At 41.7% G+C, this 15,241-nt stretch overlaps 3 protein-coding genes and 1 pseudogene across 3 annotated transcripts; 2 read left to right on the top strand and 2 right to left on the bottom strand.

Annotated features, from left to right (window-relative positions):
• LOC122643719 (inorganic phosphate transporter 1-4-like) lies at positions 1-1,667 on the top strand. Its single transcript, XM_043837308.1, has one exon. It carries the CDS (start codon positions 39-41, stop codon positions 1,665-1,667), a length of 1,629 nt encoding a protein of 542 aa, XP_043693243.1. The 5' UTR covers positions 1-38.
• A 372-nt stretch (positions 1,668-2,039) lies between these two features.
• On the bottom strand, positions 2,040-3,077 carry LOC122643720. The gene is made up of 2 exons (XM_043837309.1): positions 2,851-3,077; positions 2,040-2,521 (listed from the first exon to the last, which is right to left on the bottom strand). Exons 1-2 carry the CDS (start codon positions 3,075-3,077, stop codon positions 2,197-2,199), a joined length of 552 nt encoding a protein of 183 aa, XP_043693244.1. The 3' UTR covers positions 2,040-2,196.
• A 2,907-nt stretch (positions 3,078-5,984) lies between these two features.
• Positions 5,985-14,483, top strand: LOC122641910 (annotated as a pseudogene).
• On the bottom strand, positions 6,619-8,465 carry LOC122643721 (cocosin 1-like). The gene is made up of 4 exons (XM_043837310.1): positions 8,132-8,465; positions 7,727-8,016; positions 7,113-7,571; positions 6,619-7,014 (listed from the first exon to the last, which is right to left on the bottom strand). Exons 1-4 carry the CDS (start codon positions 8,463-8,465, stop codon positions 6,619-6,621), a joined length of 1,479 nt encoding a protein of 492 aa, XP_043693245.1.
• Positions 14,484-15,241: the final 758 nt, after the last annotated feature.

Here is a 15,241-nt window from a genome sequence, read left to right on the forward strand (position 1 = left end):
CTAAATATTTCCTACTGTTGCAGTTGGGTAAGGTAACCATGGCCAAGGAGAAATTGGAGGTGCTTACCGCACTCGATGCAGCCAAGACACAATTTTACCACTTCACTGCAATTGTAGTTGCAGGAATGGGTTTCTTCACAGATGCCTATGATCTGTTCTGCATCTCACTTGTCACCAAGTTGCTTGGTCGCATCTATTACACTAAAGAAGGAGCAGAAAAGCCAGGCACGTTGCCCCCAAATGTATCAGCCGCAGTCAATGGTGTTGCTCTGTGCGGCACACTTGCAGGTCAGCTCTTCTTTGGCTGGCTCGGCGACAAGATGGGTCGCAAGCGTGTCTACGGTATAACCCTTATTCTCATGGTCCTCTGCTCCATCTGCTCTGGACTCTCTTTAGGCCAAACCCCAAAATCGGTTATTGCGACACTCTGTTTCTTCCGTTTCTGGCTTGGGTTTGGCATTGGTGGTGATTACCCACTCTCCGCAACCATCATGTCTGAGTACTCCAACAAGAAGACTCGTGGTGCTTTCATTGCTGCTGTGTTTGCTATGCAAGGTTTTGGGATTTTAGCTGGTGGAATCTTCGCCATTATCGTTTCTTCAGCTTTTAGAGCCAAGTATGACGCCCCTGCTTACCAGGTCGACCCAATTGCCTCAACTGTGCCTCAGTTCGATTACGCATGGCGCATTATTTTGATGTTCGGTGCCATACCTGCTGCACTCACTTACTACTGGCGTATGAAGATGCCTGAGACCGCTCGTTACACTGCTCTTGTTGCGAAGAATGCAAAACAAGCAGCGGCCGACATGTCCAAGGTTTTGCAGGTTGACATTGAAGCAGAACAAGAGAAGGTTGAGCAATTGTCAGAGAAGAAAGAGAACTCATTTGGTCTTTTCTCCAAACAGTTTCTCCTCCGCCATGGGCTTCACTTGCTTGGAACCACCAGTACGTGGTTCTTATTGGACATTGCTTTCTACAGTCAGAATTTGTTCCAGAAGGATATCTTCAGTGCTATCGGATGGATTCCCCCTGCAAAGACCATGAATGCCATTGAAGAAGTCTATAGAATTGCAAGGGCACAGACTCTTATTGCTCTGTGCAGTACCGTTCCTGGATACTGGTTTACGGTTGCCTTTATCGATGTCATTGGGAGGTTTGCGATTCAATTGATTGGTTTCTTCTTCATGACAGTGTTCATGTTTGCAATTGCCATTCCTTATCATCACTGGACACTGAAGGAAAACAGAATTGGTTTTGTTATACTGTACTCTTTGACCTTCTTCTTTGCGAATTTTGGCCCTAATGCTACCACATTCGTAGTGCCAGCAGAGATCTTCCCAGCCAGGCTGAGGTCAACATGCCATGGCATCTCAGCAGCAGCTGGTAAAGCAGGGGCCATAGTGGGGGCATTTGGGTTCCTCTATTTAGCTCAAAACAAGGACAAGACCAAGACTGATGCAGGCTACCCACCTGGTATTGGAGTTAAGAATGCACTCATAATGTTGGGTGTGATCAATTTCTTTGGCATGATCTTTACACTGTTGGTGCCCGAGTCTAAGGGGAAATCCCTTGAGGAGATGTCAGGTGAATTTGAAGAAGAAAACAAGAATGCTCAAGAACAGAGTAGCAGGTCGGCTAGAGCAGAACCATCAACCATTCCAGCTTAATCCCATATTTAGTACTAGTAATTTTTTCTTGGGAGTTCAGTTTCTGGGTTACCCTGAGACTGCACATTTGTAGTCGAAAATGTTCATATATTGTTCTTTTACTCTCCTTTGGGATACTGTTTAGTGATAGTTTTGCAGATTGAACTATTTGGTTGAATAGATCTCTACCTTCTTTTTACTCTTTTAGAATTGATTGATTGGGTGTCTTCTCCTTGAATGGGCGAGGAAGGTTTTGTTTTGAAGTTTTATTGGCTTATAACTGTTAATATATACCATGACCACCAGTCTGCAAGCATCAGGAGACGAATTCATTGCAAGCCTCACGCATTGATTCCGGGTGATGTTGCAATGAAACAATTTTAAATACAAAAATGGAGCAGATGAGGAACAAAGTTTTTTTTGTTTTTTCCTTCATACAATTTACATTAGGAGTTCAAAGACCATAATGAGAGTTAAAGATCCATAATCCAAAACTTCAAGACTAGAAGATAAGATTGACATTAGGAATAAGCAAGAAGAAATTGTTCAGCTAACCGCAAGCTTGATTGGCTAGGGAGAAACGTTGGGCTTGAAGAGCTGCAGCTTCTTCTGAGACAAGGGCTTGGATGAGCAGAGTCTTCACTTCCCAAGCAGAGTAAGGGTAACCTTTCCTTGCATATGAGTTTAAGAGTGCCGCGCTTGATTGCTTCAGCAACCGCGAGAAAACATTACCTCCATCATCATTCCTCTGGGTCGCTTCTAAAAGGGTAAGATCAGATTTGAATCTCTCGAATGCTCTTGATCCAAACACCTTTGACACTGACGATGTCTGTGGGATCATCTTTGGCCATGCCTCCCTTCTGCTGCTCCAAAACCTGCCACTCACCAACCATTCTGAGATTATTAAGCAATCTGGGTTCCAATTCTCAAAACCTTCAGGTAAAAAAAAAAAATTTGTAATGTTTAAACTGGAATTTTGGAAAGAAGGCCTCATTTTAAATCAAACACGGAGCTGACTCATCATCTTTGGAGGAACAAGACCGAATCACATTCAAACGATCCCTGAGTATTCCAGATAAGTTCATCATCTATAAGGGAATTACGTTTCCCGTATAGACTTGAATAACTAGATGAAACACAGACTCGAAGTATTAAAAATTAGGGTTTTGAAAGGAACCATTACAGGTGGAGCGAATAATCTTACTGGGGAGTACACCGTCCTCTGTTTCTGGTGTAGATGAACCCAGACATCAGTGCACGCTTTCCATCCGCCATTACTGTGCTGGCTGGTACTGCTTCAGCTGCAACGCAAGAAACAAAGAAAAGCAAAACTAGACGAATCTGCGGAGCACACCCACCCATACCCATCTTCCTACCTCCTCCTCCACTCGACACTTCCAGTTTGAAGCCCCAGGGATTCCGCAGAACCATTTTAAAGGCTGATTTCAGCTTCTGGTTTTCGAAAGTCGAGCTAGTGTACTAATTCCATTTACTTTTACAATTTTACCCCTCCTTAGCTTGACAAAGACAACCTCCATGGTTTTTCAAATTTGTATCTCAATTCACTAAAAGACCCTTCAAGTCATCCTAAATTCGTAATTGCCACAATACATGCAAATTTTTAGCCATTTAAGGGTACAGTAGTACCAGACCAACACATTTCTACAAATTTTGAACTCAACGGAACTGCAATATCATATATTGGGCCCTTAAAAAGGAAATACAAAAAATTATCTCCTCTAGTTTTATGCCCGGTCCGGTTCCCACCGTGATATCATTGTTTCCTAAATTACTCTTACATTGTTTGTGGGTTTTAGAATTTGATGTTATTCTGAAAGGTTCCTGTAGGGCTTTGGACTTAAGATCCTATTGGAGAAGGATATTGAGAGTTTTTTTTTTATTACTTGGACCCCAAGGAGAATTGAACTCATGATTCTTCTTTGCGAGGTGCTAGTCTTTGCCAATTGAGCAACCCCCTTCGGGTTGATTTTAGAGTTATTCCTACCTACCTACCTTTCCAGTGATTTACATTACAAAAATCAAAGCAAATAAAAGTGAAACTATGGAAGATGAGATAGTGATACAGGGTGCACCACATCAACATTTTGTGTGGATTCTTTCTTATACTCTCATAAGATTAAGGATTCGATACATGTTTTTATTTTAATTATTTTGAAAATGTGGGGTTCATTGATATCTTTTCAAAACCACTAAGTGGTGATAGCGTGCATAAAATCTTCCTTTGGGAAAATGTTCTCGATGCTGTCAGCCTGAAAATTAATCCCACACGGCCCAAATAATGATTGTAGGATAGATGAGAAAACATTTCAATTGTTCGTTATGCAAGAATCCAAATCTTCTCCAATGACATTTAACCACTTGTTGCGTGTGAAAACTTTCGTCGTCCGGTTCGCCCAAAGATGAGCCTACAAGAAATCGAGTGAGCACAAGAGAGTCGGTGTGGCTCCGATCAAGGACTCTCTGATGCCTAAGTTAGATCTCCAATGCAACTGTGTTTCAACTTAGTGAAAAGTGAGATGAGCCTTTGAGCTCCATACCTGGGTATTTATATGATGAGTTGAGGCCATCGGGATGAGTCATTGTATGGTAAGAGTCTTTTTTTGGCCGGACTCTTCCATGCGAAGCGAATATGAGAGCTATTCTCGGAGTTGGACTCTTAATAAGGTAAGAGTTCTTATTGGAGCGTGATTCTATTCTGTGGTTGGATTACGGCTTGATTCATATCCCGTGACTGTCGGGATACGATGACGTGGCTCCGTGATTTTCGCGAGTTGTAGCACCGCCTCTGGAGGGGCCTCAACCTCGGACAGCCGAGCCCGAAAGCTCGGCTCTGTTGTCGGTGTAGATGGGGGTACGGTGTACCAGAATGCTTATCCAAAGAGTCTCGGCACAGTGCTCGGCTTGGTAGGTTCTCTACGCATGACCGATCTCCTGGTTGTTCATCCTAGTATTCGTCCTTAGGGGTTCTAGCCGCTGGGATGACCTCAATGGGCTCGGCCGAGTGCTCGACCATTTGTGTTCGGTTGTGTCGTTGAAAGGGATGATCTCCGGGCTAGGGCCTCATTTTCTCCTTTGGTGTTCGGTTCAGTGTGGCTCGTTATGGTTCGACTCGGTACTCGGGTTTGGCCCAAATATGTCTATGTGTCACCCTCTGACTGGAGGACATTTCTATGACTCATCACCACTAGAGTCGATCTCACACTATGGACAAGAGAGGATCCGGATCGTTTTGCACTCCGTCGCAAACGAACCAAAACGATAGATTGGTCAGCATAGTTTATTAAAAATTATTAATAAAAACAAGAAAACAAAAATTGACTTCTACATAGCACATGATGAAACTTGGATTGCATGAAATGCAAGTAGCGCAACTAAAAGAGATTCTACCTCGTCCCTCCTTGTCTTATTAGATTAGATAGAGTTGCTTGTGATCATCAAAATCCCAAATATAGTATAGTGTCACGAGAGATGCAAATAGTACATTTAACAATTGTTTTAATTCTTCAGTAGATGGGCCTGTGGTAGGAGCCTTTAATGAGGAGATTTCATATATATAGCTATGAAGTTATGGTGCCGTTCAAGCCGAGTAGCTAAAAGTGGGAATTAGGAAACAATTAAGTAGCCTTATAAATGAAGAATCGAAGGAAAGAAAGAGCCGTTTGAGAGAGGGAGAGGATTTTGATTTACAAAGCACTTATTATCCTCTCCCATATTTATCTCATATTATCTCTTCAGCTGTATTTCCTTGTTTTTTGAATTTAAAATTCTCCAAATCTGATACTTTTGAACCATATCCTCTTATATGACTTATGACACATTACTCGTCTCCATTTCAACATCCAAAATCACACCCAAGTGAGTTTATTACATGAAAGTTCATCACTGCAACCTGTCCTCCAGAAGGGTAGTAATTGAAAATTTAACTTAAAATTGAGAGCCAAAGAAGTCACTCTTTAGTCTTTAGCAACTTTTAGAGCCTAGTGACACGAATCACACCACGATGGAGCCTCTGTGAAAGGCTCGGATAGTTCACTCTTCAGAATCATATATTTTTGCTTTTATTTCAAGGGAGGGAAATAATTTAGTTGATTCCCTTGTCAGGAGAGTCCGGTCCTTACTGTATGGGACTGTTTTTCATTCTATGGCTTCCTGAAATTTATAATTTAGAATCCATGTATATTACACGTTCTTGATTTTATTTATACAAAAATAATAAATTTTATCAGGGCAAGTTGTTCAAGAAAGTTTTGTCTATTTTAAAATAAGCCGTTTAAGTTAGGGTTGTGTGGAACTAATTTAAAGATAGACGCAATTTCCTTTCACTCGTGGTGAAGGAATTTCTTCCTTGCTAGATGATTTTGGATGCTTTGGGATGGCATACAAAAAATGAAAAGGATATTATTGGATTTGTAATGTAAGAAAAATAATAAATGATGGGGAAGGAGGTTTTTTTAATTAGGGAGCACGGTCTATGCCATGCTCCCTTAGTCTACCTCTCGATCTCCTCCCCCAAAGGGATAGAAACATCATTCAGAATAGGAGAAACAGGTGGACAATTGGGATTATGGGGAAAAAATTTTTGCTACTACACTAGCAGCCAAGGAAATGGAATAATTCACCTTCTCTCTGGGTTCATAAATATCCTCATAAGTGTTAATATTTTCTAAAATAGTCTTAGCAACATTCTTACTACAAGTGTAGCAACAAACTTTCTCCAAATTTCAATTTAAGATCAATTAGAATGACCGTGTAACCTTCGAGAATGGAGCTAAGAATTACGATCCAAAATGGCAAAATTAATGCTTAATATATTTATTTATATACTCCTTTTTGTTTTTTATGTTTTGATGAACTCAATTTATTATCAAAACCCAACACTACTAAGCCCGCCTCCTCCGAGGCCCACATAAAAGGCTTTTATTCTCTAATAATAACCCTAACATTACATAATTCACGCAGAAGCCCTTCCTTGGTGGTCCCTAGACCTGGGAGACAACAACACAGCTTCCTCTCTGCCGTGTTTAATCCTCCTAGCTTCCTCCGTACGGATCTGATACGCATTCGCCAGAACCTCCTCCGGCAATGCTCGCAACACCGAAGTCCTCCCAGCCAGATGGCTCGTTATGGCGTTGTCGTTTGTCTTGAACGATACCCACTCGAAGCCCTGCTCGTTGGCCTGCTTCACCACCGCAAAGCCCTGAGGCACCACAAGCACCTGCCCTTCACGCAGTTCCCCATCGTACACCCTCTGTCCTCTGTTCCCTACAATCTGTATCCTTGCGCTCCCCCTTGTCACGTAGATCACACTGTGTGCGTTGATGTTCCAGTGTGGTGCAAGTATCGCATTCTGCACATACACAGGATATCATTAGAACATGTCCGTTCGTTCGTCATTAATCTATAATTAGAGGGAGTAAACAGAAAGTTAATTAATTAATTAATTACGCTGTAGAGGACGCCACGCTCGGCGCTGAGTTGGAGGTAGTTGAGGATGGGGAGCTTCTGACTGTTGAGACTGCTGATGCGTCCGGCATGTGGGTTGTACACGTCAGCACGTGTGGGGTCATCTATGTTCTCAATGAGCCTGATGCTGCATAAGGTTTCCTCCAATCCATTTGCGCCTCTCTCTTGTCGCTCTCTCTGTTCCTCTTCTTCTTCCCATCTTTGTGGTGGGCTTATCAGCTGCAGCCCTCGTTTCACATGGACGATAGTACCTCTGTCGTCGTCTTCACTCTGTAGTTTCCTTGCCGTCTCCTCGTCCACTCCGAAAACTTCAGACAACAACTGCGTGTTGAAGCCATTGAAGATGTTGGTTCCTTCCTCTTCTGATCCCCTCTCTCCACGTTCGCCTCTTTCACCTCGTTGGCCTTCTTGTCTTTGTGGGTTGCCGGCCAGGAAGAATTTCTTAATTACAGAATCAAGCACTCTCAAAATTAATTTGGGGTATTAATAAGATGAAATGAAGAAATGAAGAAATTGCGAAATATTAAATTGATAATTAAGCAGGGTAGGGTCAATTTATTTGCTTCTTCTTAATTATGAGTTTCTTAATTAATTACCCTGTATCTATCGTCGAATTGGTTGTTGTTGTTGCTGGTGTCGTGAAGGGTGACGAGGACGAGTTGGGAATCGCCGTCGTTGTAGATCCAGTGTGCGATGCCGTTGGGGATAGCGAGGATATCACCCTGTCTGAACCGTTGGATCCTCTGGTGCTGATCCCTGAATCGACGATGATGATGGTCTTGTTCTCGTCCTCCTTCGCTCCGCCCTCCCTCGTATCGTTGACTTGGTTGGAATGATTGGAATGTCTCAGGGCAGCCTGGTATCAAGTTTCCTTGGTATCCACTACCTGTGATTAAATTAATGCAAATAGATTAATTAGAAAAATAAATCCATATTAATGTAGATCGAGAAATTAATTAAGAGCCTAATTATAAGAAGGGAAGGGATAGGTAGAGGCTTGCCTTGGACAACGTAGATAAGCTTAGGTGCATTGGAGTAGGAAGGTAAGAGAAGGCCTCTGGACCGGATAGAATGCCGAGTAACGGCGACACCGGCACACTCGAGTTGCTCGTTGTTCTTCTGGTCCCAGAACTCAATCCGACCAGCCTCCGACTCCAACCTTCGAGTGGGTTCGAGAGCATCGAGGTTCTCGATCCTACACTCCCTCTGTTCTCTGAACCGGTGTCGTTGTTGCTGTTGGCCTCCCCATGATTGATGTTCAAACTGAGCTAAGGAGACATGAAACAAGACAAGTAAGCAAAGACCAAGAGAAAGCAAAGAGGAATTAGCTGCCATATCCTGTTGTGGTAGTAGTAGAAGAAGCAGAAGAGGTACGTAGCTCTCACTAATGCTTCGGGGTGAATTGGAGACTGAGATGTGTTGGTATTTAAAGGAGATAGGGGGGGGGGGTTCTGTCGGAGACACATTGCATGGCGAGAACACTCAGCTCTGCTTTGCTAACACATAAACAATTCAGTTGTGGGAGGTGGCCATGCATGCGTTTAATCAAGAGAATAGTACAGAACTACGCGAATGTGTCCCTGATTTTGGTCTATATACATTTCTTAGTAGCTGGCCATTTCCCGAAAAGTACAAAAATGTTCTGCTCAAGCGTAACCACGTTAGTTATGTGAGAACATAACAACATCAAATTTGAACCCGTTCATGGAGGGCTTAAATGGTATTACATAGGGCTGCAATAAGGTCAGTTTGGGTCGGGCTTTTTAAAATCCTTATCCAATCTTAAGTCTCATTAGTTGAGCCCAAACCCAACCAAACCCTAACTTAGGGCCTAAAAAATCCAATCCTAACCCGCCCTCACATTCAGGCCGAACTAACCCTAACCGTGGGGAGGGGGAAAAGTGAGATGCTTGGACTGGGTTGAATCGGGAGGAGAACATTATCAATTTTACATAATAACATTAATATATTATATCAATTATTATTTTAGTTTATAACAAAATGTTTGTAACTTTAAAGGTTGGAGTAATCCCTCTTCCTCGATCTCTCTGTTTCATTGATCTGCCTGTGACTTCGTGGGTAGCGATGATGGACCGTGGACAGTAACAATTAGTAACGGCGACTCGCAGATCCCTCTTCGTCTCAATCTCAAAGTGTCATTGCCTCTCTCGATCTCTCTATTTTCCAATCTCTCTTTCGGATTTCACTTTTAAGCTGGGGTTTCAATTATCTTCAGGTAGCGATCATGGTTGTTTTTGAGATGAAGAAAATCAGAGGAGGATTTTTGGAGATATGATGGTAGCTCGGTATGGGTAAAATAGAGAATGGGTGTTGCGGTTTAATGGAAAAGGGTTTTGGTCTATGGAACAGAAGTTGGTTTTGAATTTCAGTTGAGATATGGTTTCGAAGGGGAGCAAAAGAAGAAGGAGAGGAAGTGGTTTGGTTTTAGGTTTAGAAACGGAGGGGAAAGCTAACCTCAGCTATCATCTCCAACCAGATATGGATACCTTTGATCTGTTTCATTTTTCCTCAACCCATCTGGATCTTGTATCACCTTGCTTCACTCAGCTTTAAGCCCTTGCCATTAGGGTTCTTCAATAATAGAAATAAGGAAAATAATAAAAGAAGTTTATTTTAGCATGAAGCGCAATTTGGTAAACAAATGAACAATTCTAATGTGTTCAGTAGGGCTGTAAATGGATCGGATTCGGTTCGGATAGTGCTATATCCGCATTCGATTAGTTATCGGACAGATTCGAATAGTGCTAAACGGATACAGACACGGATACAGATCGGATATTTTATTCGTTTACATGTAAATATAGCTTTTCGGATAGTTATAGCTGATTCGTATCTGCATCCGTTTAGCTTTCGGACGGATTCGAATAGTGCTAAACGGATACGAACACGGATACGAAAATGGATTTCGACTATTCATTTACATCCCTAGTTTTCAGTCTCAGGTTAACGGAGTGAGTTTGCTTATTGATTAGTTTATAAAGTAAAGAAGCTATGCATAAATATCAAAACCTCACAGGTGGATCTGTAATTAGGCTTTACCTTAGGGGAGGTATATGTAAATTATCCAAAACATCCCCTAAAAGATAGTTTATTAAAAATCATTAAAAATAATTGAAAAAAAAAGAGACTTCTACACAGCACATGATGAAACTCGAAAAAAAGATCCAAAGCCAATTTTGATTCAATGTCAAAATCAGCGGTTGCAGAAGGAGGAAAAAGAAGAAGGGTAAAAGGGTCATCTCACAAAGGCACAGAGTTAAGTTGAAGATTACAAAAAATATTACTAAGCCACGTCACCACTTCATAGGTGGACGCTAGCGATAAGGGTGTAATAGTAATTTTATTTAAACTAGAAGAGTTGGGCGTGTAATTGGGAAAAATCCAAGGGAGAAATGTTAAATAGGCCATAGTACAAGGGAGGGGCATGTAACTTTCCCTGAGGCTGCGTTTGGTTGCAAGGAAAATTAAAAGAAGTGAAGGAAAAATTTTCAAACCTAAAAAAAAAACTTTTGTAATCATTACCTCATGTGATTGTATATACTACTTAAATTTCTTATCATATCTAGTAAAGATACATTTTACATGTAATATTTATTTTATATTTTAAACCAAAGGGAAAAGGATGCAAAGTAAAGTGAAATTCAATAACCAAATAAGGAATGATTTGGAGTTAGATATATTGTCACATAGGGTAATGATTAAAAAAGTTTCTTTTTTAAGTATGAAATTTTCACTTTCCTTCTTTTTAATTCCCCTTGCAACCAAACGGAGCATAAGAAAAAGACGAACCCTTTAAAATATAGATTACATATTCAAAAATTTAGAAAAAAAAATACTAAATTTTGTAGAAAGAGAAGATCGAAAGAAAGGAAACCGGAATGTAGGGGTATCAATCGATTGGTTCTGTTCAGGTTTGGTCCTATTTTTTCAATATCGATGTGCCTTTTAGGGGAACCGAAATCGAACCAATAAGGACTTTTCAATTTCGGCTCGATTTCGATTTTGGTGCAGTTTGCTTTCGTGTCGTTTATGATAACAGATTGATAGCGATTTGGATTCAATTCGGTACCAGGTGTTTTTTAAACAAGTTGGATTCGATTTGTGCTTATTTTCTTCTCTTCTTTTTTTCAACTATATAAAATATTTCATTAGCCCCACACTTAAAAAGGAGATCAATGGAACAAGCATTCTTACAAATCAAGTTTCCTATTTTCATAACCTCATACTCATTGATTTGTAACAATTTTCCATACAATCATAAATTTGCTCATTAATATTGAAATCAATTCAATTATTCATAATCTTATACTCATTATTTTTATCGGTTTCATTTAGTTTGATTTTTTGTTTGTTATTAGTCAATCCGGTGCGATCTGGTTTTCAACCGATCCCATCATACCCCAGTCCAAAACCAATCTAATAAGGATCGGTTCGATTCGATCTCGGGTTTATTCAGCCGTTTTCGATTGGCCTTAACGGTTCGGGCTAGGATTTGACACCCTTACCAGAATGTACAGCTGCAATGCTAAAAATGAAGGGTGGTATCTGGCAACCGCGTTGGGGAGAAGAAGGGAAGAGCCGAAGAGGGGAGTGAATATGCCGCTGGAGATTCCACAGTCTTGATGTAATAAATACAGAACCGCTCTCCCCTGACTTTTCACTCGTCCTTCTTCTTCCTCATTCCAATCGTTCGCTTCCATTCTCCATTTTATTAGGACTAGGATTCAACTCAGGTGGAGTGAACGTTCAGGTAATTCTTCTTACTTGGCTACTTGTAATTTCAAAAATAGGGTTCTGAGCAATCTTTAATGTCTTTTTAGTATCGTTTACTTTCATACTTTATAAAGGTTTCCGTCGTTGTCTCCTGTTAATTTCTTGCTTTTATTTTCCCATATTAATGGAGCCATTTTGTCGCTTTCAAGAATGGCCCTTTCCCTCGTCTTTTTAATTTTGGGGGTTTGAATCTTATTTTTCTAATTTTTTGTTTTGAATTATATATTGCTAATTCCTTGTTTCTTCTTTTTCATTCTTGTTCAATGTAGATATTTCATTAATTTCTAAATATTTCCTACCATTGCAGTTGGGTAAGGTAGCAACAAAGCCATGGCAGGGGAGAAAGTGGAGGTGCTTACTGCACTCGATGCAGCCAAGACACCATTTTACCACTTCACTGTAATTGTAGTTGCAGGAATGGGTTTCTTCACAGATGCCTATGATCTGTGCTGCATCTCACTTGTCACCAAGTTGCTTGGTCGCATCTATTACACTAAAGAAGGAGCAGAAAAGCCAGGCACGTTGCCCCCAAATGTATCAGCCGCAGTCAATGGTGTTGCTCTGTGCGGCACACTTGCAGGTCAGCTATTCTTTGGCTGGCTCGGCGACAAGATGGGTCGCAAGCGTGTCTACGTTATAACCCTTATTCTCATGGTCCTCTGCTCCATCTGATCTGGATTCTCTTTAGGCCAAACCCCAAAATTGGTTATTGCGACACTCTGTTTCTTCCGTTTCTGGCTTGGGTTTGGCATTTGTTATGTGTCTAATGGGGCCCACTATAGTGTATGGGCACTAGATTGGGTCAGCCTAGTATGGGATAGATTAAAAAGGCTTGATTTCACGCGTTCCATAAGCTTCGAAGCTTTTGGCGTATTGGTCAAGTACTTAACATTTGGTATCAGACCTGGGCACCACGTCACAGGTTCGAGTCACGGAAAGAGTTACCTAGGAGAAGGGCTACCTGAAGTAGAGTGAAAGCCGTCAAGAAAGGGTTCCCTGCCACCACACAAAATCCATGGAGCAAAGTGAAACCGTTTGAAAAAGGCTACCTACCGCCAGAGTGAAAGCTACCTAGAGTGAGAGCCGCCGAGGACGACGGCTGCGGAAACGTGGTGGTTTGTTATGTGCCTAATGGGGCCCACTATAGTGTATGGGCACTAGATTGGACCAGCCTAGTATGAGATAGATTAAAGGGTTTGATTTAACGCGTTCCATAAGCTTCGAAGCTTTTGACATATTGATCAAGTACCTAACAGTATTGGTGGTGATTACCCACTCTCCGCAACCATCATGTCTGAGTACTCCAACAAGAAGACTCGTGGTGCTTTCATTGCTGCTGTGTTTGCTATGCAAGGTTTTGGGATTTTAGCTGGTGGAATCTTCGCCATTATCGTTTCTTCAGCTTTTAGAGCCAAGTATGACGCCCCTGCTTACCAGGTCGACCCAATTGCCTCAACTGTGCCTTAGTTCGATTACGCATGGCGCATTATTTTGATGTTCGGTGCCATACCTGCTGCACTCACTTACTACTGGCGTATGAAGATGCCTGAGACCGCTCGTTACACTGCTCTTGTTGCGAAGAATGCAAAACAAGCAGCGGCCGACATGTCCAAGGTTTTGCAGGTTGACATTGAAGCAGAACAAGAGAAGGTTGAGCAATTGTCAGAGAAGAAAGAGAACTCATTTGGTCTTTCTCCAAACAGTTTCTCCTCCGCCATGGGCTTCACTTGCTTGGAACCACCAGTACGTGGTTCTTATTGGACATTGCTTTCTACAGTCAGAATTTGTTCCAGAAGGATATCTTCAGTGCTATCGGATGGATTCCCCCTGCAAAGACCATGAATGCCATTGAAGAAGTCTATAGAATTGCAAGGGCACAGACTCTTATTGCTCTGTGCAGTACCGTTCCTGGATACTGGTTTACGGTTGCCTTTATCGATGTCATTGGGAGGTTTGCGATTCAATTGATTGGTTTCTTCTTCATGACAGTGTTCATGTTTGCGATTGCCATCCCTTATCATCACTGGATACTGAAGGAAAACAGAATTGGTTTTGTTATAATGTACTCTCTGACCTTCTTTTTTGCGAATTTTGGCCCTAATGCTACCACATTCGTAGTGCCAGCAGAGATCTTTCCAGCCAGGCTGAGGTCAACATGCCATGGCATCTCAGCAGCAGCTGGTAAAGCAGGGGCCATTGTGGGGGCATTTGGGTTCCTCTATTTAGCTCAAAACAAGGACAAGACCAAGACTGATGCAGGCTACCCACCTGGTATTGGAGTCAAGAATGCACTCATCGTTTTGGGTGTGATCAATTTCTTTGGCATGATCTGTACACTGTAGGTGCCGAAGTCTAAGGGCAAATCCCTGGAGGAGATGTCAGGAGAATTTGAGGAAGAAAACAAGAATGCTGAAGAAACAGAGTAGTAGGTCGACTAAAGCAGAACCGATTCCAGCTTAATCTCATATTTAGTGCTAGTAATTTTTTTCTTAGGATTCAGTTTCTGGTTTACCCTGAGACTGCACATTTGTAATTGAAAATGTTCATCATTTGTTCTTTCACTCTCCTTTGTGATGTTTAGTGATATTTTTGCAGATTGAATTATTGGACAAAGTCCTCCACCCATAGAGGATGGTTCACCCACCATCCTAGGGTTTTGGTATGTTCCAAAATACCCTCCCAATACTCATTCCCGCCCTCTCCAGCCCCACGGTGAATGGGATCCCATTAACCGTGGGTGGAGGAAAACTAGGTCCTTGAATTAGATCTAGCATGAGTTTAGGAGTGCTACGCTCAACTACTTCAGTAACCTCAAGAAGGCATTACTTCTGTCATCATTCCTTTGCATCGCTTCTAAAAGCAAGGAAGGAGATACATATTTTTGTTTTATTCATTTTATCTCTTTTAAAAATGTGTGATCCAACAGCGCTGGGTGATCAAGGATGCCAACCATTGTTGTGGGGAGAGGGAGATACAGAGAGGAGGAGATGCCGGTCCATGGATGGAAATTTTTTGGCTGTAAGCCGGGTTGCAGCCATGTTCCTGCTGCCCCCAATTGCAGGCGCCAACTTAGAATAATTCCTTTCCCCTTTGAGCATGGATGGTGTTGAATGACGCGGACGGAGAATTTTCTCCCTTTGCCTGTAAGCTGGGGTTGCGTGAGAACCTTATCCTTGTTGAGAATCCAGTTTGTTATCTTTGATATTACTAAAATTGAATAACACAGTAAGAGATCCCATGTGAATAAAGTAATTACTATAAGGCCTCAACTGCTTCTGTGAGAGAACCTTCCTTAACAGCTTGCTTCTTGTGTGGTT

Source organism: Telopea speciosissima, chromosome 10 (genome assembly GCF_018873765.1).
Source record: "Telopea speciosissima isolate NSW1024214 ecotype Mountain lineage chromosome 10, Tspe_v1, whole genome shotgun sequence".
Lineage (NCBI taxonomy): Eukaryota > Viridiplantae > Streptophyta > Magnoliopsida > Proteales > Proteaceae > Telopea > Telopea speciosissima.

Excerpts from the sequence above, each read along its gene's own strand:
- LOC122643719 (XM_043837308.1), top strand. The coding sequence starts at position 39 with ATGGCCAAGGAGAAATTGGAGGTGCTTACCGCACTCGATGCAGCCAAG.
- LOC122643720 (XM_043837309.1), bottom strand. The coding sequence starts at position 3,077 with ATGGTTCTGCGGAATCCCTGGGGCTTCAAACTGGAAGTGTCGAGTGGA. Across the intron at positions 2,522-2,850 it reads AGAGGACGGTGTACTCCCCA|GTTTTGGAGCAGCAGAAGGG; the intron begins GTAAGATTATTC and ends GGTGAGTGGCAG.
- LOC122643721 (XM_043837310.1), bottom strand. The coding sequence starts at position 8,465 with ATGGCAGCTAATTCCTCTTTGCTTTCTCTTGGTCTTTGCTTACTTGTC. Across the intron at positions 8,017-8,131 it reads GCTTATCTACGTTGTCCAAG|GTAGTGGATACCAAGGAAAC; the intron begins GCAAGCCTCTAC and ends ATTTAATCACAG. Across the intron at positions 7,015-7,112 it reads AGCGTGGCGTCCTCTACAGC|AATGCGATACTTGCACCACA; the intron begins GTAATTAATTAA and ends GTGTATGTGCAG.